Source organism: Mirounga angustirostris, unplaced genomic scaffold (genome assembly GCF_029215605.1).
Source record: "Mirounga angustirostris isolate CCGP_5_RB_7025 unplaced genomic scaffold, mMirAng1.0.hap1 SCAF_5, whole genome shotgun sequence".
Taxonomy (NCBI): Eukaryota; Metazoa; Chordata; class Mammalia; order Carnivora; family Phocidae; genus Mirounga; species Mirounga angustirostris.
In genome coordinates this window covers 169905274-169932036 of record NW_026991713.1, presented here as the reverse complement: position 1 = coordinate 169932036, position 26763 = coordinate 169905274, and the positions used below count along the sequence as shown (strand labels likewise).

The window sequence follows — 26763 nt, the reverse complement described above, 5'->3', positions numbered from 1 at the left end:
ATCCCAGGTCGCCATTGATGATGTCACGGTGGATTTATTTGCATTTTCTAGATTTTTAAAATAGTAATGGAATCATAGTAGGTACTATGTTTTGGTTTTGCTTCTTAATTTTGAGATTTATCCCTGTTGTTCAGCTGATGAGTATTCCAGTGTATAGGTATACTCCAATTATTTACCCATTTACCTGTCCATGAAAATTTGGGTTTCTATTTCTTGGCTGTTATAAAGAAGACCGCTCTGAATATTTCAGTGCAAGTCTTCATGTGGACATACATTTGGGTAAATACCTAAAATTGGAGTGGCACATGGTATCTACATATATACTTTTTAAAGAATGTGCTGAACTGGTTTTCAATGTGATTTACTCCATTTGGTGTTCCCACCGACAGTGAGAGTCCCAGTTGTTCTATATCTTTATCAGTATTTGGTGGCATCAGTCTCTCTTTACCTTTTTTTTTTTGCGGACGTAAAATTCATGTTGTTGTTTTTTTTAAATATAAAATTCATGGTTTTGAAGTATGTAGTTCAGTGGGTTTTAGTGTATTTCCAAGGTGGACAGCTGTCACCACAATCTAATTTGAGAACATTTTCATCACCCCCAAATAGAAATCCCGTACCTATTAGCCAGTCACTGTTTGCCAGTTCCGAGCCAGATACACCCCTAACAGAAATCTTTATCAGCACTCCTGTATCACTGGAGGCTTTCCCATGGTGCTGGAGTAATAATACATTGCTGTATTTGTTTCAACGATAAAAATTTGAGCTTTTTCCTTAAGGGGAGAGGGTGCTGGTGGGTGAGGAGATGAAAGCTGTTGGACGATCCTCATCCCCACCTCCCCTCTTCACAGGGGGAGAATGAAGGACACTGTTGTGTGGATTCACACGGCACTCACCCCAGTGTGACCCAGGGCTGCAGGCGCTCCTGCCCTCACTCATTCTCTGTTTAAGAACGTTGGAAATATTAGTCCCATTGAAAGTGTTGGCAAAACCTAAATCTTACTATTTCTTTTGTACATAGGTGGTCGCGTGATGGTAACAGATGCTGAAAGGTCCATGCTGTCTCCAGGTGGAAGGTAAAGCACAGTTCATCAGTACAAGTAAACCTCCACACCCCAGCGACTTTAGTTTTTAGAATCTTGAGGTATTAGAATATTAAAAAGGCCCATAGCACATGTCTTGAAGGTTAATATTCAGCTGATTCATTTGGGGTCCTATGAAAATGCAGTTTTTGACTGAGTAGTTCCTGGGGGAAGCTAAAAGCATAGGTTGATAACCACGTTCAGAAGAGGAGGGCCCGTCGAGTAAAGTGGAATTTGCAAGTTATTGTGCTACCCTACATTGTTATACGTTTTTCCCCAAAAGGTTGATTGGAATTAAAGTACTAAACTCAGTGGACAAGTTACATTTATGCAAGAAATAAATATGTAAATTTAACGTTGAGTCAGGTTTGCATTGACCTTGGTCAGGTGAATGATTTACGTGTTGGTGTGTGGATGGCCCGCGTCAGTGCACAGCTTCATCACGCCTTCTTTTCCTTTCAGCTGTGGCCCAGTCAAAGTGAAAACTGAACCCACAGAAGATTCTGGTATGTAGTAGCGCTTTTAGAATCCCACTATGAAGTAAGGGAGCCTTTTCCTTAATTTAGAAGGTTGTATTTTGACTCGTTATTTACTGTGATTTTTTTTTTTTTAATGTTTTGATGAGAAGCAGACAGAACAAATTTATTCCAACAGTGACATTATTATTTTTTAATTTTTTTTTTAAAGATTTTATTTATTTGACAGAGAGAGACACAGCAAGAGAGGGAACACAAGCAGGGGGAGTGGGAGAGGGAGAAGCAGGCTCCCTGCTGAGGTATTGCTGTCCCCTCCCCCCATGTGGGGCTCGAACCCAGGACCCTGGGATCAGGACCTGAGCTAAAGGCCACCCAGGTGCCCCGACATTATTTCTTAATGTTACCAAATATTATACTAAAACCTGAAAAGTTTAGTTACTGAATGGTAGCCAGAAGTTTGTTGCTAACTACCCGTTAGTAAACAAAATTTGTTACTAGGTTCCCCCCAATTATATAAGAATAATAGTGTAAAATGTCAGCTCTTTCTACAGTGCTTTTTACACAAGCCAAGCAAATATCTCCTTACTCTCCCCGCCCCCTCCATCCCCCTGTTTCTACTCTCCAAGGAGATTGCTTTTAACTCTACGCTGGTTTTTTTTGCCTTCAGTTTCTTATTTTTAAATGTCAGCTTGTACTGTTATTTCATACAGATTTTTTTGGGTAACTTTATTGAGGTACAGTTTGCTGCCAAATTCACCTGCCCCAAGTATAAAATTCAGTGATGTTGGGTACATACTGAGTTTTGCAGTGATCACCATAATCTATTGTTGGAACATTTCTGTCATCCCAAATGGAAACCTGGTGCCCAAGTAGAAACTGTGTTCCCACCATTACTCTAATTTTGGGTTTTGTAGGTGACCTGGACATTGCATATGAGTGGAATCCTACAATAGGGAGTTTTACATTTTGCTTCTTTTACTCTGCATCGTGTTGGGAGGCTCATCTTCAAAAATAGTTGTAGTGTACATAAGTAGTTCATACCTGAATAGTATTCCATTGTACAGATATACTACCTTTTCTTTATCCAATCTGTTTACCATTTGGTGGACATTTGAGTTGTTCCCACTTTCTGGCTGTTCTGAATAACATGGCTGTCAACATTCACATATTTGTCTTTGTTAGGAAAATACGTTTGTCTTCATTTCTCTTGGGTAGATAGATACCCAGGAGTAAATTGCTGGTTCTATGGTAACTCTGTGCTTAACTTACAAGCAACTGACAAATTGTTTTCCAAAGTGGCTGTACGTTCTTAGCAGCAGTGTATGGGGGTTTCAGTTTCTCTGTATCTTGGCCAACATGTGGTATTGTCTGTCTTTTTTGATAATAGCAATTCTAGTGAGTATGAAGTGGTATCTCATTGTGTGGGATGTTTTTTTTTAATGCTTTTAAATAGACATTTTATTTTTAGAGCAGTTTTAGGTTCACAACAAAATGGAACAAAAAATATAGAGGGTGTTTTCATGGATCTTTTACCCTGCACATGAAAACCCTCCCTCCCACGATTAACATTCCACATTAGAGTGGTATTAGAAATGATGAACCAGGAGTGCCTGGGTGGCTCAGTCGTTAAGTGTCTGCCTTCGGCTCAGGTCATAATCCCAGGGTCCTGGGATCGAGCCCCGTGTCGGGCTCCCTGCTCCTAGGAGAGCCTGCTTCTCCCTCTCCCTCTGCCTGCTGCTCTGCCTACTTGTGCTCTCTCTCTCTGTCAAATAAATAAATCTTAAAAATAAACAAACAAATAAATAAATAATGATGAACCATTATCACCCAGAGTCCATAGCTTACATTAGGGATCAGTCTTGTGCATTTTGTGGGTTTTGATAAATGCATAATGACATGCATTCACTATTACAGAGCATACAGAAGAGTTCCACTGCCCTAAAAATCTCTGTCCTCTGCCTTTTCATCCGTCTCTCTTCTCTAACACCTGGCCATCAATCACTGATCTTTTTACTGCCTCTATTGTTTTGCCTTTTTTAGAATGTCCTAGAATTGGGATTTTAATTGCTTTTTCCTAACGATGTTGAACATCATTTTATGTGCTCATTAGTTACTTCTATATTGGTTTGATGAAATGTCTTTTTAAATCTTTTGCTCATTCTTTAATTATGTTGTTTGTTTTCTTTCTTTTTTTCTTATTTATTTATTACTGAAATAGAGTTGACCTACAATGTTACATTAATTTCAGGTGTACAACATAATAATTCGACAATTCTCTACATTATTCAGTGCCCACCATGATAAGTATGACTACCATCTGACACCATACAACATTATTACAGTATTGACTACATTCCCTATGCTGTACTTTTAATCTCTGTGACTTAGTTATTGTATCATTGAAAATTTGTACCTTTTAATCCTTTTCCCCATCCCCCCATGCATCCCTTCTGGCAACCACCTGTTCTCTGTATTTAAGAGTCTGTTTGTTCATTTGTTTTGTTTTTTATGTTCCACATGTAAGTGAAATCATCTTGTCTTCATCTTGTCTGACTTATTTCACTCAGCATAATGCCCTGTAGGTCTGTCCGTGTTGTCACGGATGGCAAGATTTCCTTCTTCTTTGTTTCTCCTTTTTTTTTTTTTCCATTTTCTTTTTTTTGATATTTTAATTATAAGAGTTTTTTTTATATATTCTGGATACAATTTTTTTAAATCAGAAACAATGTTTTGCAAATATTGTTTTCTACTCTGTGGCTTGTGTTTTCATTTTCTTAATGGTGTCCCTTCAAGCCTAAAAGTGTTTTCATTTTGATGCAATTCAGTTTTTCAGATTTTTCTTTTATCACATGGGGCTTTGATGTTTTTACATCTGAGAAAACCTAAACTCTTTGCCTCACCTGAGATCATGAGGAATTTTACATTGTGCTGTGTTTTTCTTCAGTTATACAGTTTTAACTCTTATGTCTAAGCCTCAGGCCTGTTTGAGTTCATTGTTGCACGGGTTGCCAGGGAAGGGTCTGATTCATCCTTCCGCGTGTGGATGCCCCGCTGCCCTGGCGTCCTTTGGGCGTCCTTTGTTGAAAAGCTATCCAGTCCCTGTCGGATCGCCTCAGCACCTCTATCAAACTGCAGGTGACCAAGTGTATTGCTGTCCCCGTGAACTTGAACGCCCAGTCTTAGACGAGCAGCACCATACTGTAGCTCATGTCATTTGAAGGTTTGGTTTTGTTATCTGTTAACATATGGAACAATGAGGGTATAATGATTTTACTATCTCCCAATGCTGCAGCTCCTGTCCCACTTGGACCATCTAGTTAAATTGATTTTTACTGTTCAAGTTCTTTGAGAACTGAGCATGATCTTGGACATTTTACTTTAATGTTTGCTTTCTTGCCATGTTCCATTTCTGGGGCGCAAGTGGTTTTGCTAATTTATAAAACATACAGCTCTTCCTGACTGGATTGCAATTCCATTGTTAGGATTTTTTTTCTTTTTTTAAAAGATTTCATTTATTTGGCAGAAAAAGAGAGAGAAAGCACAAGCATGGGGAGCGCCAGCAGAGGGAGAAGGAGAAGCAGACTCCCTACTAAGCAGGGAGCCTGATGCGGGTCTTGATCCCAGGACCCTGGGATCATGACCTGAGCTGAAGGCAGACGCTTAACCGACTGAGCCACCCAGGCGACCCAGGATTTTTTTTTCTTACTCTGGTTCTATGAATGAAAGCAACTTCATCTTTTAAAGATAATACATAATTTTAAAAGATCATTGTATTATTACTAAGAATATAAGTTATAATTAGCTTTGGTGATTGGCAACGAGAAATGGACATTTACTGCATTTTCTTATTGAAGCCCATATATAAACTGTGTAACCTGAGCAGAGGCTATAGCTGGGGTCCAGAAATTTTAATTGTGTCAAATGCAGTTTTATATCACTGCAAAATAGTGATGTTTTTGGTTTCACCTCTTAGAGGGGACGGAAGCTGATTGTAATTTTGTTATATCCCAGTTTGCGCTGTTGCAGAGCCTGTCACTGTGGAGCTTTTACTCTGCTCTCACATTAGTTAAAACATTATCTTGGGGCGCCTGGCTTGCTCAGTCGGTAGAGCATGGGACAACTCATGATCTCAGGGCTGTAAGTTCGAATCCCATGTTGTGTGTAGAGATTACTTAAGTAAAAAAATCTTTAAAACAAATTACCTTATGCAGTGAACTTCAGACTTAAGGTTCATCTAGGAACACAAGGATATTATTAGAAAATCTCTAAACTCACTTTCTCATGTTATCGAAATAATTAGAAATAATAATATCATCTGAGTAGATGATAAGAAGGCTGCAGAAATCCTTAACCTGATTGGTTGGGCTGTCATACAGAGCTGTAAATGCCAACCCATCATTGTGTTGAATAGAGAACCACTGGAAGCACTCTTCATAGAAAGAGGTGCACTTTCACCAGTTTCTTGGCCGTGTTCTAGTACAAACCAGTACAAGGATGAGGTGTAAGTAATTAGGAAGTGGAGGCACCATTAACTTGTACAGATGATTGGATTGTGTGTGTAGAACACCAGAGAATCAACTAGAGAACCGAAAACAACATGCCGAGAGTCTTGACTTGACTTTGTGAAGTGTGAGAAATTCCAGATATAATAAGAGTTCCTTTGAAAGATTTCTAAGTACTACATTTGACTAAGAAAGAATTAAAAATGAAGGATGGCGGGGCGCCTGGGTGGCTCAGTCGTTAAGCGTCTGCCTTCGGCTCAGGTCATGATCCCAGGGTCCTGAGATCGAGCCCCACGTCGGGCTCCCTGCTCAGCGGGAAGCCTGCTTCTCCCTCTCCCACTCCCCCTGCTTGTGCTCTCTCGCTCTCTCTCTCTATCAAATAAATTCTTTAAAAAAAAAAACACTTAAAAAAACACTTTAAAATAAAAAATTTAAAGGCTAATAAAAAAATTTATTATTCATCGATATCCGGTGGTAGTATTTCTCCAACTAACTAGCACTTTGTCTTGTAGACACTTGTGTATCAGCAGATACAGAGCCATCGCCTTACTGGGTTGAATGGCAACGAGAAACTCCACTGATGGGAACCGGAGATTAACTGCCGTTTTTATAAGGCGGCAAAGGGTCAAAGAACACGTGTACCTTAAAATGATAAGAAAGGGGCGCTTGGCTGGCTTGGTTGGAACTCATGACTCCTAATCTCGGGGTTGTGAGTTCAAGCCCCATGTGGGATACAGAGATTACTTAAAAATAAAATTTTTAAAAATAAATAAATAAGATGATAAGAATACCAAAGTATCATCTGTAATAAAGCAACAGTTTAAGCAGTCATCAAGAATTTTTAAAGCTGCTGTTTCTATCTGCTCTTTACTGAGTATGAGCAGAGTGTTTGCCAATCTGCCGGCACAACTTCATCTTTGTTGGATTTTTATCTCCATTTCTTTAACTATACTAAGCATTTTCTCTTGCTTCTTGAATCTCTGATCATTAATTTTTTGGATTAGCTCTTTGTAAGTACAATACAACCCTTTGTCCTCTGTCTTGCAAGTAGCCATTCCCTGTGTCTTACATGTCCTCTAGACACATTTTGGCTGACTTTGCCATCCTTCATTTTTTTTTTAAGATTTTATTTATTTATTTGACAGAGAAAGAGGTAACAGTGAGAGAGGGAACACAAGCAGGGGTGTCAGAGACGGAGAATCCCAAATGTTTTTCCCCCTCCTTTTCTTGTATAATTCCCTCCTGTTAGAATCCTGCCAATCAGATATTCTTAGTATATTTACTTCATTTGACCTGTGTCCTGTTGTCTAAGCCATGGCTCATTGCTACCCTCCTTACCTCACTGCCACTCTGACCTTCCCTGTTGGGCTGTCACCACTCATGCTTGCCCCCTCATCTAGCTCAGGCTCCTAAAGCCCTCGCTCAGTTTCCCCTGCCACTCCTGTCAGTCCTCTTCTCATTCTGCCACCATAGGCCAAGTCTTAGTTTTTTGGGAGACGTGCAAGAAGGTACCATTGGATATCTTTATTGGGAGGAAGTATTTGAATCTTTTATATTTTTTTACAGAAGGTTTTTCCCTTTCTTTTTCATGCCATAGGAGATCTCAGTTTTCTCTTTAGCTTTTAGTTGATTGCACTTAAATCATCATTTTGGACATTGTTTTCTCTCTTATATTCACATAGTCATTTCCTGAATAGTTTGTATCTAAAAATAAACATGCTGAATTGAGGAAAGTCCTATTTTATTGAATTCTTTAGCTGTCTGTATGTATGGATATAATAGTGTTGCTATCATAGAGGTTTCTTTTTTCTCCCCTGTACTTTATATCTCCATATTCTCAATTTATGCTGCAGTTTCTTTTAATATTTCCATTTTACTTTATTTTTTATATATTTCTTGGGTATAACAGTCATGGTCCAGTCAGGAGAAAAAAGCCATACCAGTTATTTGAATGGAGAAAATTTACTGTAATGATGAACTGGTTATAGTCATTAGCTTTGTAACAAGAAAGAGTATGTTAAAGTATAAGTAACAACCCAGGGAATTGGCTGCCACCCCTAGAACTTTAATTTTGACTTACGAGGTGGGAGACTATTTGGATGTTACTGATGTCTGAGGGGACGGGGACATGTTAAAACTGGTTCTGGTAGTGTTGGAAAAATTTTCCAGTGGGTCTTGCTATTGCTATGGGAAGGGTCTACTTTCAGCAGGTTGATGGAGGACACAAGCAGTGACCTACCCTGATCGGAACAAGATGCAGACAAGAAGCCAAAAGGAAGTCACGGGTTCATGTTCTCTACTCTAGCCTTGTAGCCTCCTCCCTGCTGTGTTCCCTTGGGAGTTTTTGCAAGGAGCCAAACTGATTTGCAGTCCAGGCTCCAGCAGGGTCTCAAAGGGTGTGTCTGGAACTGGGACAAGAGCTTCATGACTGCACTGACTACTGCCTCTGGCTGCTCCATCCACACCCTTCTCCACGTATTTGGACTTTCCTAGAACAGCAGAACATCTGTTCCCTGCTGGTAGGATGTAGCTCTCTTTCCTACAGAGTCAATCATTTCTGCCCTCTCCCCAGAATGAGGACTTCCAATGTTCTGACAGTCATTGTGCCTATCCCTAGGAGACCTATTAGTGTCCATTCATGAGGTATATTATTTGTGTCTCAAATGTACTCTCAACCTGTTTGAATATTCTTTTTTCTAGAGGCTACATGGTAACAGAAGCTGAACAAAACTTGTAAAATAATAATGCAAAGTAGAATGGAGAGCAGTTTATATATCCAAATACATTGTATTTGCAGAAAGACACACTCCTAACATGGAAGAAAATATGCACAGTGTTCACATTTCTACAACTTGTCACAAGAATTCATACCTTCTTTAATTCATTACCCATTATATTGTATTTCCTTTGCCTTCAGTCAGGACCTTAGCTGGTAAGGTTGTTTACCTGGTTGAGGTCACCTGAACCTTCATTCCTGTACCCCAGTGGATTTGCCTTTTTTGTTTGCTTTCATTTTTCTCTTAACTTTTACTGATGAACACTGATGTAGTAAAGAGACAGCCCACAGAATCTCAGGGGTTCGAGATTGTTCCCTGCCGCTGTTGTAGGGAGCAAGCCTGTTTCCCGTTGGTAATTGCTTGTTGCTTTAGGAGTAAGTGTCCCTTAGCATGGCAAGCTGGTCCTTTTTGAGCTATTTCCAGTTGACAGGATTCTCTGTGTGCTTCTCATGTCACATAGCGCCAGCACAGGATTAGTCCATCAGGAGAACTGTGTGGTTGTGCTTAGCCTTCCTACATGTGCGGTTGGGCAGTATGTGCTTTTGTGTCTAGCCACAGAGGTCCACGTCCAATTATCTATCCTAATTGTTGGCAGAGCGTTAGGCAGAAAGGTGTATGTGGTACCCTTGTTAATAAAGGGATTTATTAGGAGGGGAAAAGAATCAACATATCTTATTAAAGTGATTCTTAACTGCGGAGTATTGAGTCATTACAGCTGAGGTTTACAAGTGATTTCCTTCCTTCCTTCTGTCCATCCTCCTTTCAGAAGGAGGCAGAGGGCAGAGGGAGAGGGAGAGAGACAGTCATAAGCAGGTTCTGTGCCCAGCATGGAGCCTGACGCAGGGCTCCCATGTCTTGACCCTGAGATCATGACCTGAGCCTAAGACAGATGCATAACCAACTGAGCCACCCAGGCGCCCCTACGAGTGATTTTCAATAGTTTGTAAAAGTCTGTAAAAGTCTTTTTTATTTCTTTAGTAAGCTCTACACCCAGCATGGGGCTTGAACTCATGACCGTGAGATGAGGAGTCGTGTGCTCTACTGACTGAGCCAGCCAGGAACCCCTGTAAAAGCATTTTTAATGTTGAGTGAAAAGAGAGTGTGACTAATTTTCTTCAAATCCAAAGATAAGAATGTCAGAGAAAAAAGCAGCAAATAATCTCAGAAAATTAGTAATAGTTAAAACTTTGTTTAGTTTGGATTTTAGATGAATTTTGCCCCTTTGCTACCTAGCAAACTTTTGTCCTTTCAAAGTCTTTATGTATGCATTGCTTGCATTATTAGGGCAGGAGAGATTTTCCTACACCATCTACCTGCATGCCCTACAGTGTAATTAGATACTTTGATTTGTTTTTACAGGTATTTCCCTGGAAATGGCAGCTGTGACAGTAAAAGAAGAATCAGAAGATCCTGATTACTATCAATACAACATTCAAGGTAATACTATGCATTCCATTTTTCTTTCCAAAAGTTATTGGTGGTTAAAATTCAAATTTATCAATTGCTTGAGTTCGTTAAATACTCATTTATTGATTGTTTCTTGATTGGCATGCATGCTTATAATTTATCACTGGAATAAGATAGATTTCAAAAATGTGGCAGTGAAATAAGTAATCTGTCTACAGGGGAAATGTAAAATAGCCATTAATATTCTTAAAAGGATAAGCAAAAGTTGTGGCACAATTTAGAATTCAATTCTAGTTTCTAGTGTTAATTTGCAAGACACAAGAGGTCTTCTGAACCTCGAATGCTCTATTTGTGCAACAAAAAAATACTTGTGTAAGTATTATCATTATCTTAAAAATCTGTAAAAGGTAAGACATTAATAAATTTTTAGCTATTATTTATCACTTTGTTCCACATCTTTCTGCTTGCTTATTAGGGAGGCATTAAAGGTTGTGGTTTTATAATGCAGTTTGCTCTTACCCGTCATTGGATTTTAGTTTAGAAGAACGTTTTCTATATTTTATAGTCCATTTTATTTTTATAGATGCATAAAATACATGAAAATATTTAAAGTATAAAAGCTGATTAGTTTTGTTGTCGGTATATACCTATAAAGATATCTTCACTGCAGTCAGGATAATGACATTTCCATAACCCTCAAGTTTCTTTGTGTTCTGTTGCAATTCACTGCCCTCCCCAGCCAACCAGTGATCTGTTTTCTGTCATTTGACATGAGTTTCCATTTTTTTAGAAATTTCTATAGGTGGAATCATTATAAAGTATGTACTGTTTTCTTGGGATGGGATGTGACTTCTTTCATTCCACATAATTGTTTTGAAATTCATCCACAGTGTTACATATATCCATAGCTAATGCTATTTTATTGCTGAGGATTATTCCATTGCTTGGCTGTCTACCACAATTTGTTTATCTCTTTGTATATTGATAGATATTTTGGTTGTTTCTAGTTTGGGGGGCTCTTAAAAAAAAAGTTGCTGTGAATTTTTGTGTGCAAATTGTTGTATGGAAATATGCCTTCATTTCTCTTGAGTAGATTCCTAGAAATGGAATAGCTGGGACATATGGTAGGTATTTAATTTTGTAAGAAACCCGCACAGTGCTTGTACTATTTTACATTTCCACCGGCAGTTCCTAGTTGTCCCACATCCTTACCAACACTTGTCGTGTCAGTCTTCTTTTTAGCCATTTTAGTGAGTGTCTTGCAAGACCTCATTTTACTTGTGATTTGTGATTTGCCTAATAGTTGTAGCTCATTTAAAAAGATAAGCCCTTACCAGTTCTGGAGCATTGTAAAAGTTTTATGAATAAATTTATTCTGATTTGTAATCATGTGAATATCTGTATACATATATTAAACTGTTTCATAGTGAATTTCATTATTTTTATTTTTAAATTTATTTTTTTTAGAATTTCATTATTTTTATTCGTCAGTTTTGAACACTTTTTAAAATTTTTTTAAAAAGATTATTTATTAGAGAGAGAGAGAAAGAGATCACAAGTAGGCAGACAGGCAGACAGAGGGAGAGGGAGAAGCAGGCTCCCTGCTGAGCAGGGAGCCCGATGCGGGGCTCGATCCCAGGATGCTGGGATCATGACCTGAGCCGAAGGCAGATGCTTAACCAACTGAGCCACCCAGGAGCCCTGAAAATTTTATTTCTTGTGATGTTAGTAATCACACGGCTAAGAGGTTGAGACAATTCTATGGAGTTTTAATTAAACAGTTAAAATTTTGGAAAAAATTTAGCCTTTATAAAAGTAGCTGTTGGTACCTTACTAATACATGGGCATAAATTTAATAAATATTGTGGAATACAATAGTCTTTTTTTGTTCTTACACAGATTATTTTTAAAATAAAAAGTCTGCCTTCATCTTTGGTATTGTCTGTTTAGAGTTGTGTTATTCTCAGCCGTGAGTATAAAAGCTTTTCTGTCCCCTTTTCAGATTGTAGGTTGAGTGATTTAAAGTGATGCATGAGAAATGAGGGTTGGAAATCAGATGTTTGTAGAGGGAAAGATGGCTTGAAATGATGGTACCTTAGGTACAGTTAAAGGAGGTAGGAGCTATGTTTTATAAAAATTTTGTAGTTTTACATTTAGGTCTTTGATCAATTTAGGCCTAATTTTTGTATGGTGTGGAAGATAATTTGGTTCAAACTTAGGCATATGGATATCCAAATTTTCCAGTAGCATTTGTTGAAAAGACTTTTTTTCCATTGCATTACCTTTGTATCTCAATATTCTGTTCCATTGATCTGTGTGTCCTTTTGCCAACTTCACATGTGTTGAGTACTATAGCTTATAGTAAGTCTTGAAATCAGAGTGTGGGAGTCCTACAAAATTGTTCTTCTTTTTCAAAATTATCTTGTCTATTGTAGCTCCTTTATTCATATCAGTTGCAAAAATCAGCTTGGTGATTTGTTGAAAAAACTGTGGGGATATTGATAGAGATTATGGTGAATCTGAACAGCTGATTTGGGCTAATTCCCTTCATGCCCGATCTTTTGGTTCATGAACATGGTTTCTGTCTCTTACCTGTTTAGCTTTTCCTAGGTTTCTTTTATCAGAGCTTTGTTTTCGGCAGAGAGATCCCGTAGTGCACATTTTGTAAGATTTACATCTAAGTATTTAATGTTTATTGTTGTTACTGAAAATGTACTGTTCTTTTACATTTCAGCTTCCAACTATGGCCAGTCCATAGAACTGCGGTTGATTTTTAAGTACTGACCTTGTATCTTGTGACTCAGTTAAAATTCACTTATTAGTTCAAGCAACTCGTGGGTGAAGTCTTTGGGATTTTCTAAGGAGACTGTCATTCCTTCTGTTTCCTTTCCTTGTGTTAATTGTGCTGTCTGGGACCCTCTGGTCTTGTATTGAACAGGAGTAGTGAGAGTAGACATCCAAATCTTTCAGTATAATAGCTGTGGGGTTTTGTAGATGCCCTTCATCAGTTTGAGGACGTTCTCTTGTGTTCAGTGCTTATAGTGATTGGATGTCGAATTTGTAGAAGGTCTTTTCTAGATCTCTTGAGATAATTATATGGGTTTTTCATGTTTACTCTGTTAAAATGGGGATTGGTACTAATTTTCAGATGTTAAACCAGCCAGGCATTACTGGGATAATAAACCCTATTTGGTTATAATGTATTCTTTCTATGTATTATTGATTGTTCTTAAGAGGAATGTGTCAGAAGACTTCTTTTCTTGTAAATGTCTTTGTATTTGGTTTTGGTAATACTGACCTCAGTAAAATGAATTGGGAAGTGGTGATATATTGGAAGAGTGTTTTTGTAGAATTGGTACTATTCTTTTCTTTAGTATTTGGTGAATTTTGCCAGTGAAGCCACCTAGACCTTTTGGTTTCCATAATGGAAAGTTTTTAAACTCGGTCTGTTTTTTAATTTTTAAATTTCTTTTAGTAGTTGTGGGCTGTTGAGGTTACGTATTTCTTGATTGAGCTTTAGCAGTTTGTGTCTTTTAGGGAATCTGTCTACTTTGCCTTAAGTGTCCTTTTTTTATTTTAATATTTGCAAGGTCTGTAGTGATGCCCCTCTCATTTCCAGTTTTCTTAATTTGTGTCTATCTTTTTTTCTTGGTTGTCTGGCTCAGGGTTTCTCAAGCTTGTCAATATTGACATTTTGATCCAGCAGTTCACTGTTGTGGGTATCTCTCTTATGCTATGAATTGTAGAATGTTTAGTAGCTTTCCTGGCCTTTACCCAATGGATACCAGTGGTATCTCCCTAGCTGTGACCATCTAAACTGGCATAATTATATGATATAATCACTCCCTGTGGAGTGGAGACACAGTCACTAGCAGTGGAGAACCATTGGTCCAGCTCTGGAGCTTTTACGTAATTTTCTTTTTTCTCAGAGATCCAGCTTTTATTTTCAGTGGGTTTTGCTCTTAAGTTTCTTTCTTTTTTCTTGTTTTAATTTTAATTCGTTTTTATTTTATGTTTCTTAAGATAGAAGAGTAAATCCTTGATTGTGATCTTTTCTACTACAAGCATTTAATGCCATAAATTTCCCTCTTAAGCATCAGTTCATCTGTAGCCCACAAACTGATTTATACTTATTTTCATTCAATTCAAAACATTTTCTGATTTTCCTTGTGATTTCTTCTTTGTCCTGTCGTTTTTGTAGAGGTGTGTAGTTTTTTTTAAAATAAGTTTTTATTTTAATTCCAGTGTAGTTAACATACAGCATTATATTAGTTTCAGGTTTACAGTATAGTGATTCAGCACTTTCATACAGTACCCAGTGCTCATTGCTGACAAGTGCGCTCCTTAATCCCTCTTACCTATTTCTCCCATCCCCCTGCCCACCTCCCTCTGGTAACCATTTGTGTGTTTCTGTAGTTAAGTGTCTGTTTGTCCCTTTGTCTTTCTGATATTTTTTCCCCTTTACTCGTTTGTTTTGTTTCTGAAATTCCACATATGAGTGAAATCATAGGGTATTTATCTTTCTGTGACTGACTTATTTTGCTTAGCATAATATTCTAGCTCCATCCATGCCATTGCAAGTGGCAAGATTTCATTCTTTTTTATGGCTGAATAGTATTCCATTCTCTCTGTATTCCACATTTTCTTTATCCATTCATCGATAGACACTTGGGATGCTTCCGTAATTTGGCTATTGTAAATAATGCTGCTATAAACATAGAGGTGCATATATTCCTTTGAATTAGTGGTTTTGTATTTTTTTGGGTAGATGCCCAGTAGTGTGATTACTGTGTCATAGCAGGAGAAGTGTGTAGTTTTAATTTCCACATACTTGTGGACTTCTCGGGTATCTTTCTGTTACTGATTCTCAGTTTTTTTCTGTTACGGTTGGCGAACACTCTTTGTATAATTTCAGTTATTTTAACTTTGTTAAGGTTGGTTGATAGTCATTTAGGTCTGCTATCCCTACTGCTATTTTTGACGGCTTGTTCTAGCAGTTAAAACAGTATTGAAATCTCCAACTGGCTTTGGATCTGTTTCTCCTTTCATGCTTTCTTTCTTTCTTTTTTTTTTTTTTAAGATTTTTATTTATTTATTCAACAGAGAGAGACAAAGCGAAAGAGGGAACACAAGCAGGGGGAGTGGGAGAGGGAGAAGCAGGCTTCCCGCCAAGCAGGGAGCCCGATGTGGGACTCGATCCCAGGACCCTGGGATCATGACCTGAGCCGAAGGCAGACGCTTAACGACTGAGCCACCCAGTCGTTGTTAGGTGCCAGTATCCTTAGAAGCTTCTTCCCTTGGACTCCTTTCTAGGCAACCCCCTTTGAGTGGTAACCCTTCTCATGACCTGTAGCAACTGCATTAGTTTTGTCTGGTTTTGTATTTCACGCAAGTGGAATCCATTTGCATGTACTGGTTGTATTAGGCTTCGTTTTTTTTTAAATTATTTAATTATTTATTTATTTAAATTTTTAAAGTAATCTCTACACCCATTTTGGGGCTTGAACTCACAACCCCAGGATCAAGAGTCACACACTCCACCAGAATGATCCAGCCAGGCAGCACTAGGCTTCTTTTATAAAACAAAATTTGTGAGACATATTGTTAGGTGTGCTTATAGATTATTTATTTGCATTGCTATATTGTATTTCTAAAATACTTTCTTTTAAAGTGAAATAGTGAAACCTAAAGACATAATGTACATCTGCCCAGGCTTATGGAATCTTATTCTTTAGACATCTTCTCTTAGGAATGTTTGATTTTCATGACTGGGTAGACACCACTGGCATTTTGAGTGTGCTTAGAATGAATAAAATCCAAATATGTGTGTTAAAACATACATAGCTAAAATTAAACATCATAGGTAGTTTGAGAGGACAGTGATCTGGAATGGTATCCTGGGCAAATATTAACCACCAGAAATCAAGTTTAACAATATGAATTTGAGGCCAAAGAAAAAAAAAGTAATAGGTATAAATAGTTAAACTATATAATGTATACTAATAAGTAACTGAGGTGAAATAGCGATTATTAATATATACCGTGTGTGTGGGTATATATACACACACGTACACACACAAACATATACCTTACAATATAGCCTCAAAATTAAAATAGAAATAAAGCATTGACACAATTGTGATAAATTTATAGACCTACAGTCATGTGGGATTTTTTTTTTTTTTTTAAGGTTTTATTTATTTATTTGACACACAGAGTGCACGCACAAGCAGGGAGAATGGCAGGCAGAGGGAGAAACAGGCTCCCTGCTGAGCAGGGAGCCAGATATGGGACTCCATCCCAGAACCCTAGGATCATGACCCCAGCGGAAGGCAGATGCTTAACCGACTGAGCCACCCAGGCGCCCCAGTCATGTGGGAGAGTCTAACAAATGACTGTCAATAACTAAAACATCATGCTCATGAATACCTATAGATTATAAGTAGAATGTTTGCATTCTACAGTAGAAAAATAAGCTAATTGATGCACATGTAGAACTCAGCACCAAGCACATAAATTTACAAAGCATGGATCTTTTACAAAAGTTGACTTTATCCTTGTTCATGGATAACCTTAAATTCTCTGAACATAATTAGTGTAATTAGAATTCAGAAGTAAACAGGTTATTTATTTATTAAAGATTTTATTTATTTGACAGTGAGAGAGACAGTGAGAGAGGGAATACAAGCAGGGGGAGTGGGAGAGGGAGAAGCAGGTTTCCCGCTGAGCAGGGGCTTGATCCCAGGACCAGGACCAGGACCTGAGCTGAAGGCAGATGCTTAACAACTGAGCCACCCAGGTGCCCTATAAACAGGTTATTTAAAATAGAAATCCTACAAAAATGTACTTTGTGTTAAAGAGGACCTTAGTTTTAAAAAACTAGAGCAGAACAATACTTAGGATACTACAAAGCCAGACTTAAGAAAAAGCAGCTAAAGCCGAACTTAGAGGTCAAGTAACACCCTTAGCTATCATTTAATTAATTGTTTTCTGCGTATTGTTTACCCAGGAGCGCATGACTAGGAAGCAGTGAATCAGGCGTTTGAATTCAAGCCTCTTTCATTCAGTATCTTGCTCTTAGTTGAAATTTCAAATACAGTTTGTGCATTTTCTCTGAACTTGTTTTCTTCTATGACATGTTCTTTACTTACAATGTGTAGTTTGAGTCTTTGTGAAATTTCTCATGAGTTAGGGGCACTTTTCAAAAGTCTTATAACACTATCCTGTATTCAGAGATAGTGAAGTGTTTTGTATTCATTTTAGTACAAGAACGTTGTTTCTTTTAAGTAGACCTTAAAAGCACAACGTTTTGTTGTCTGTTTTAGATTGATTACTCTCATCACTAACAAGCTTGATACTACATGTAATGTGTTGTCAAAATCTTTATAGTGTTCTATGAAGGTTTAGTTAACTCAAAATACTTACTATATTAATAACTAGGAAGAACAATGTGAGGTTATTAAGGAATCCTGTGGGTCTGCAGGAAAGGGGGAATTGTGAATTAATAACTGTTAGTTTGTCTTGTTTCTGTTTCAGTGGAGATTCAGGCTTACTGATAGTTTAATTACATGATTTTAGAGATTCTGAGGAAGATATAACAATTTGATTCTGCAGTTCTTTTCAGCATGACAAAAAATTAAATATTTGTAAGGGAGGGAAGAAATACACCTCGTGTAATAAATCTGCAATTACAATCTGTATGAAGTGAAAGTTGCAGTTTGCTGTTAGGAACCAACCTTCTACTGGGTAGAAAGACCCATGTCCACCGTTTTAGACATGTCATTCCCATTCAATCCATATATGTCTGGTCATTTTCAAAATCTCATTGGACTGTCTATATACGAATTTATCTGAGTACACCTTTTCCATTCAATAAGACCATAAATGGATGCCACTCGTTTTGTCATATTTTTTTCATTTTGCCTTTTTTTGTTCATGAAAAGGCTGTATTACTCCATAGCTCTCACCCAAATTTGTTTACTGAAGTGACCCAAAATATATTTTTGGGATTACTTTTGAAGTATTATCTTTGTATTCCAAAGCAGGCCCTTCCGAAACTGATGATGTTGATGACAAACTCCCCCTTTCGAAGTCTTTACAAGGTATAACCTTTTTGCTTCCATTTTCCCACATACTGTTCTGATGTGATGTTCTTTATATTGGACAGACTGTGTTTTAGTATTAATATCTGTATTGTTACTTTTCTAAATGGAAAAGGAAAAAGAAAATGTATTGGCCTTTTTTTTAAACATAAATGAACTTCACAAGCAACAATTTTTCAAAACCAATTTTCCCTTTTGTGAATCTAGTAATGAATCTCGAAATGGGTACATGACACACTTTCATATTTAAGGTAAAGTACACATTTATACCTTATATCAGAATAGCCAGAAATACGGTGTTTATTGTATAGTTAGTAATGTAAATTTCGATAAGGTCATGTTGATACTTAGTTTTTAGAAAGATTTGTGAAATACCACTTTGTAAATAAATCCCCAAGTTTATTAATTGAATACTTTTCTGGGAATTTTTGTATAGTGTGCCCTAACTTGATGATTGTAGGCTATTTGTGATGGCTTTTACTTCTGTCTATTCTGGCTGTGGTCGAGTAGGATCTGGTTTTTTTTTTGTTGTTTTTTTATTTTTAGTTTTACTTTGACTGTAAATGTAATTGCTTATTTCAGATTTAAAAAAAGAACAGAAAGGACCTGCACTCTTTGTGATATTAGGGTGGAACAACCTCTTTACCTTGTTATTCTTTACCCACCCTTTCCTCACTAAATACTGGTCTCTGCTCCATTAACTCCCATCCCTTTGACCTCACATCTTTGTTTCCATTGACTTTACAGTCAAAGAAGCCAATGCTCCATGAACTCAGATGTTAATGTTAAAGGTGTTGGGGGGGGGGGGCACTGTGTTTTGAGAAAGCATAGTTTAAAAGTTAATTAAAGAATAATTCATGGTTCTAGATTTATAGATTTACCTAGCGTTTTGAGCTCAGGTGAGTTTTTATAATAATGGAGTAAGTGGAAGAGAATCCCAAGATAATTATGGCATCATAAAGCTAGACATTTAAAAACCCAAAGTATTTGACCTTATTAAGGCATTTTAAGTTAAAAGGTACTAAGACGCTGAATGGCAGTTATTGAAACTGTAATTGATGCTCTTTAAAAATCAAGATAAAATATACTTAAAACCTATGTCTCAGGGTCACACCGTTAGTATAGCTTCTGAGTTCAGTTATCAGTGGGTGACCAAATAGATTGGATTTTGCTTCCCCTGTGTGATTTATTCTTACTCCTAGGTAATATAGTTTATTGATACACGAAGGCAGTGATTTGCAGCTTTTTCCATGTTTGCAGCTCAGACATTTAAGGACAGAGGATGAATATTCTGGGGCAGTTTGGGCAATTAATCCTAAGTGGCTCTCTAATGTTGTAGATTACTTCTTTCCTATTTATGAGTAAAACTGCTCTAGTAGGATGAGCCTGTTTACCTTGTGACTGCCTAACCTGATACATTGCTTTATGTTCCAGTTTTTAGAAGCAGGCAGATTATATTACCTGAATTAAAATGCTTTTGAGACTAAAGGTAGTATCTTAAATTTTAACTTACGAGTTTCCTTTTAGTACAACTTTGATTAAATAATGGGGATTGAGTTTCCATAGCTTCCGCCATTGTAAAAATGGAAAGCAGGAAACATTTCACAGCCAAACCTGAACTTGTTTGTGTAGACTTTATTAATAGTCTGTGAGCAAAGATAGCATTTACTCTGATTTGTGTTTTTGTGTGTGCGTCATTGACAGATGAGCATGGTACCTTGAACCATAATTGTTCTGTATCTCAAATTCCAACATCTATCAGTAATTACATTGTATAGTTACAGTAAATAATATTAAATCCCCAAACCTACTTAGGTTTATTTTATCTGTTTACATTTTAAAATAATTTTTTGTGCTTTCAAATAGAAGTGTTACATGTTTTTCTGAATTAGATCACATTGTTGGAATTAACTGCGAAAGAGTTAATCAGTTTGTATATGTTGTATGGTTAAGTGTTAAATTATTTGCAGTGTTGCCTAGTTTCTCTTCTTTCAATGTAAGTTTTTACTGGTATAGTATATGTGGTTTATTTTCTCTTTAGGGAGCCATCATTCTTCAGAAGGCAATGAAGGAACAGAAATGGAAGTACCAGCAGAAGGTTAGATATAAAGGGATTTTTAATTTGCAGTATTCGTATTGTGTTTGTTCTCTATTAAATATTACCCATAAAACACCTTATTTGGAACCAAAAAGATGATTATTTTGGTATGCCTTCTTAGCCAACAGGTTTATTTTTTTAGTCCTAAGATGTAATATACATATTTTACTCTACTGAGTAATAAAGCATGTGGGGATGAAAACGGAAGTGGTAAGTAAAACTCTTCATGATGCAAAATACTGCCCTTTTATCCTGATCGTCTTGTGCCATATTAAGGATCCCTTAAGAAAGAATGGCCTCAGTATTTTAGACTTAAAAATATGACTGGCTTCTGTTCATATTTTGTTCTTAAACATATTATTTAATGGTACCATTTTTTGGAGTAGTATTTTCACATAAGATTAATAAAGGAGGGATTTTCTCTCTGATTATTTTTATCCCCACAACTACCCTGTGGAACTCCTTTTTCTGTTTCTCAGCCAATCCTCCTTCAATTGTGGCATTGAGGAAATACTTAACTGTGGTACGGCTCTTTAAATTCTCGCAATCCTAAGTGAAACTGTTATCTTGCCGAATGGCTTCCTATTTCTCAGCAGTTTATGTAGTTCCAGGAGAATTCTTGTAGATTTCTCCCAAGGAAAATGACTGGCATAAGGTATCTGAATCTTGTTTTAGAATTATGATTTCTCTCATAAACTGGTCATGTTGTGCCTTCTTTTTTCCCTGGAATAAAAAGGGAGTCTATACGATAAATTTTTATTCCTTATATTTGCTTTTTTATTTAACTTTTTAAAGTCATTAATTTTATTTCTACCTTCTTTTGAGGAGAAGGTGGTCTTAAGGTCCCTGGAATGTTGGCTAAGCTTTCCAAATTCAGTTTTAGAATTAGAATTAGGGTTTCTAACTGAAGTACATTTGTTGCAGAAAATATCGAGATGCTTATTTTCAACAATATTTGACATTTCTTTTTGAGAACTTTTTATAGAAAATAGTGTGGATGAATTTTTTTTTCCTGATGTTTTACTGTGTGGAGGTAATAGATGTTTCCTCTGTAACAACATCTCTATTTTAGATAGGTGGTCTGCATGCACCAGGGAGCTACCTGTATGCAGGCCACAGCGGGCCCAGGCAGTCTTCAGGCAGTCTGCGTTGCTCCATAGTCCACAATGGTATCTGATGACTAGGCTTTGAAATACTTGATGTTTGAGATTTTTATTGTCACATTGCTGTATGAACAGAGTTGAGTCGAACCTGGGTTCTGGTCTTTATTTCTTTACTAACAAGTGAACATGATCTTTGGCAAATCAATTAATCTCTCAACCTTTACAAAATGAAGAGAGTTGATGAGGATACTCTCTAGCTGAGCTTTCCAGCACTAACATTCTGATGTACATTTGTTTTGTGTAGTAACACAAATATAAATATCTAAGTCCGTATCAAGTTAGGGGATAGAGTCCTGTATGCATCTGTCCCAGTCATTGTCTTGATATGAAGGTCCCCAAAGCAAAACATTGGTTGTGGTTTTATTTAACGATGTAAACCACTCCTAGGATTTCTGAAAGGAGAGGGGAAATAGTAAACAAAAGAGAAAGCCTTTGTGTCTATCCCAGCATTTTCTAGTTACAGCAGGAAAACAATAGTGACAGCATTATATTCTCCTTCTTCTACAATCTGAGGTTTTTGAGTCCATCAATGCTTAATGCAAGTAACTTGGTATTATCAAATAGTTTGTCCCAGAGTTTTCTTTTTGTTTTCTCTTATTCCTGTTTGCAATGAAAAGGGTCAGATATTTTAACCTAACAACTATGAGCTGAATTCAGATGCCAGTAAAAATTTTCTTGTAGGCTGCTTTTGGAGTAACGAATCAGTGAAATGTTGGAACATACAGAAAGTGCTTTATAATGAATGTCATTTTAGAATTTTATTTTTTTCAAGATTCTACTCAGCATGTCCCTTCAGAAACAAGTGAGGACCCCGAAGTTGAGGTGACTATTGAAGGTTAGTTACCTAAAAGCCTTGATTCCAAAAGTTTACTTCTGGTCATAAAACTCTTTGTCACATTCACATTGCTAAGTATGCATTTCATTCATTCTTAACGGAAACTTGTGAGAAGAATTGAAGCATATAGGTGTATTTGTGACCAAAGCAGCCCGCTTCCCAGCAGCGCAGCCGGTGCTTTGGGAGTTCTAGACAACAAAGCAAGCCGTGAGCTCGGGCGGTGGCCTGCGGGTGGACCGAGCTATCCTTTTCTGTCACCGGGACTCGAAAATAAATGAAAACTATGACCAGACGTGATGCACATGAGAACAGATTTTAGGACCTGTGGTTGGGTCGTGATAGAAGAGAGCTAACCAGTACCTCAGTGATGCGGAAGGGAAAGTGTGGAGAGGTGGTCTGTCTGTCTTCACGTTTGCCCCTAGAAAACTATGAAGGGCGAGTGCAGAATCCCTTTAAGAACAACTTCTGAAGCAGTAGCGACAAATAGGTTCTTAAGAAATACCTTCAGCTAAACGGCTTCAAACCTAGTTTTGTCTTCCAAGGTCCCGCATGAATGCAGATGGACCAGAGTTATGTGTACATCCAGCTAATGGGATTCTCAACAGTATCACTTTTCCTATGTAATAACTACTAAATGCATGTCGGTATTTTTCCTTTTCAATTGATATCTCACACTGTACCTCTCAAAGATACCCCCCCCCAGTACTTCTTTCCTAAGGTAAAATATTGAAACACTACAGTAAATGGCACTGTGTGGAGGTTTATTTACCACCGCCACCCCCCGCTCTGTTCTAAAGTCCCTAAACTCGGGTAGATGTCATTTTATTGTGTATACACAGAAAGTAATTTTATATATAAATACACATGTATATATAGTTTTGCAAAGTTGTGTAGATGTTTTCGGCATATAACATTATAACAGACATTTAAAATACACATATATCACATTTCCATAGGTTTGTCCCCCCTCCCCCTTCCCAACCACACATCTTGGTGCTTCAGGTTTTGAGGATTTTTTGTGTGTGTTTTTGTTTCGTGTTTTGTTTTTTCCTGCAGCCTAACCTTTCTTAATTTGATCTCTCTCTCTTTTAATAACCTGTCTCCTTTGTCATTTGTTATTTATCATGTTTGGCTATTTCATACTATTCAAAATGTTTATCTTCATTGCTTCTGAAATATATATATATATATATAGCTGATGATTCTCATGAAAATTTATTTCATACTTCATGTGTTAATACCTCAATATCACATACATATTTCTTGTATCATTAATATAATTTTACTAACCTAAAAGCAATTTTGAATTGTTTGTAGTCAGCATTAAATACTCAAATTTAATTGCTTTTTAGTTAGAAACCTCAGTTATCAGAGAAGGACATCTTAAGAGCATGTAACTATTATGCACCCTCAGAACTTTGTCCTTTCTGTAGAGATAGGAAAAACAGATGATTATTAAAATAATTAGAATAAAACTTTTTTATGAGAGAAAGAGAGCAGGGGTTGGGAGGGGCAGAGCGAGAGAGAGAATCTTAAGCAGGCTCCCCACTCAGCGCGAGCCCGACGTGGGACTCAATCTCATGACCCTGAGATCATGACCAGAGCTGGAACCAAGAGGGAAGCTTAACCCACTGAGCCACCCAGGTGCCCCTAGAATAAAACTTTTAAATAGGACTAGTAACTTAGTGGATTTATGAACGCTTAAAGCAGATAAAGGCAGTTAAAATTGCTTAGAAAATAAATACTTTTATAGCACAAGACCTCTGAAGATAATCATGAAATAAATGGATCATAAACCTAAAGTGTGTCAGTCTTTTCAATTTTGATTCTTTGGAGGAGAGTGATAAATCCTGTTTCTTTGAATCTTAAGACAGTGCCAGAAGTTTGCTTTACCCAGCTGAATTTATCAACAAGTTGTAGAATGTCTTTTATGTTCAGAAGAGCAGTGAAATGCCAGGTTTTTTTGAAGGAAGGTAAACTGTTAAGTGTGATATTAACAAGGAAGGTCAAATGAGAACTTACATGCACATCTAATGAGAACTTACACATCTGTTTGATAAGTATATTGTATATTTTTTCTGGAAAGATGATTGCAAAATTGTAGAAACTAGTTAAATATCGATAGTGAGAAAAATAAAACGTGGTATATCCTCATAATAGAAAAAAATACACAAACATGGAAATAGGGGGGTGGTTTTTTGTTCAGTTTGGTTTTAAGTAAGTGACCTGAAAAAAAGACCCTTACTATAAGAAGTTTCGAGATTGAAAAATCCCTGCCTTTCATGAACAAAGCAAGTTTAAAAGGAAAATTGTATCTAGAAAGCTTAAAAGAAGCTAAATGAAGATAATCCTGTTTGCTTGGGATGACTTTTATTTTCTCCCATTATACCTTTCTGCATTTCCCAAATAGTATACAAAAGAAAAAAAAAAAGAACTTGTCATCAAGTAAGTTTGTTAGATTTTTCCACAACACTTTATCATTGATCTCTGTATTTGAAATCATGTGGAGATGCAAAGAGGCTAATTTGGCATTGATGCAGACACGTCATCCAGGATCATAATCTTTACCATTGCTGGTGGTGTGTGCTCAGAGTCGTGCTCGCCCGTTCATGGTGATCCATTTGTCTTTGAAGTTAGTGGTACACACTTCCCCCCTTGTGTGACTTAGGTTTGGGAACTCGCCTTTGGAATAAGAGCACCACACTTGCCTTAATTTAGTGAACACTGTGCCCACATTTGGGGGTAAAATCAGACAGCTGACAGGTCTTTGATGCATGCAGAGAAAATCTTTTTTCAGAATTGTTTGATATAGCTGTCATGGGCATGGTCATAAAGGGATCTTTTGTGCTTCAGAAGAGGTTCTCTGATCATGTACTTTTTTTAGGACATTGGTTCCCAAACCTGAGCCTTTCACACATGTCCGTTGTGCTGTGGCCTAACCTCCTGTTTGTTTCTTCACCCCAGATTTTTCTTTAAATTGATTGTAAAGAGATGCATTTAGAAATTAATCCTTCATCTTCTTAAGTAAAACTGTATTTGAAGTAGTAGATTTTCTTTCTCCTGTACCTGGAAACACATAAATACTTCAACACAGAGGTGCACTTCTACACATAGTTGGCACATGGACCGTCGTCGGAGAACACTGTTAGAGCTTCAGTAGCTGGATTACTTGTCATCCTCTGTTGGAATCCTTTTTGTGACGTTCATGCATAGGACCTTCGTCAGTATTTGGCTGCTGCTTGTACTTGAGGGCTGCACTTTGCAAGTATTCATTTAATCATTGCGCAAATACCACGCACCTTGTCTGTGCCTTGGGACCTGTACGAGGTAGTAAGGATTTAGGCATGAACCAGATAAGCAAGTCCACTGGAGGGTTTTGATCAAGGAGCAGCAGGTTCTGTCCTTCCCTTTGTAGAAACAAGGCTGCTTTGTGAAAGACGGAGAGCAGGCAGGGTGGAGCAAGAACACCAGCGCAGAAGGCTGTTGGGTGTGGTTACCCAGGGCCCAAGGCTAGGTGTTTTAGAACAGGACCAAGGCAGTGGAGATAAAAGTGGGTGAATTCAGAGTGAGTTCTGAAAATAGAGTCAGTAAGTAGGCTTTGCTGTTCATCATTGTTTAATTATTGTGCTCATCTTAGAAATGTTACCAGCACGTTCATAGAATCTGGATGGTTGAGTAGGTTAGTATTTGAATTTTTTGTGTTTTGATTTTTATAGCTGCTGAAGAGTCACGTAATGAACTTCCAGTTGTTTATGTAGAAATTAGAGTTTTAGAGGAGTTGGGACCTGGATCCATGGATGAAAACTGCCATCCATTAATTTGAAATGTGTAGGGTAATTCATGGCTCTGCATAATTTCAAAAGGGATGTAGTGTCTTGTTTATTTTGACTTTTAAAAGATAGGTGTCAGATTGTAAAATATTACTATTGGATTGTGTTGCAAATAAGAGTACCAGAAAATTTGTTTCATTTTCTGTTAATGCATTCAGCATTCAGGATGCCGTAATAAATTTTAGCCCTGAAGTCTGTGCTATCCTGTAGGTATATTTGTAAATACGTTGCAAAAAAGAGAACGGGCTTTTCTTTGAGTTAGGGATGGTAGCTGCCTTTTCTCAAGTGTGGTGGGTGCTTGTGTTCGTACTGAGAGCATAGTTCTTAGTTACTACCACATAACAACTTGTGCACGTTAAAATATTTTGAAATTTATCTTAAAAGCTTTTAGCATTGATGATGTAAACATTTTTAGTTTGGGCTTGAATTTGAAGCTTCCTGAAATAGGTGTCTCTAACACAAAAGTGGTTGCTTCTAATGTGGAAATGTCATGA

General features: G+C 37.3%; 1 protein-coding gene across 8 annotated transcripts in view; it reads left to right on the top strand.

The window, feature by feature from the left end:
- Positions 1 to 26763, top strand: part of GTF2I (general transcription factor IIi) — a 108384-nt gene that overhangs the window by 39168 nt on the left and 42453 nt on the right. For 2 of the 8 annotated variants that reach the window (XM_045875498.3, XM_045875496.2), the window contains exons 7-12: positions 1019 to 1073; positions 1542 to 1585; positions 10194 to 10271; positions 18284 to 18343; positions 20385 to 20441; positions 22377 to 22439. In XM_045875498.3, the coding sequence (XP_045731454.1) occupies positions 1019 to 1073; positions 1542 to 1585; positions 10194 to 10271; positions 18284 to 18343; positions 20385 to 20441; positions 22377 to 22439 (357 nt within the window). The remainder of the gene's footprint in view (positions 1 to 1018; positions 1074 to 1541; positions 1586 to 10193; positions 10272 to 18283; positions 18344 to 20384; positions 20442 to 22376; positions 22440 to 26763) is intronic. The other 6 variants (XM_045875499.3, XM_045875502.3, XM_045875501.3 and 3 more) reach the window with 6 other exon arrangements.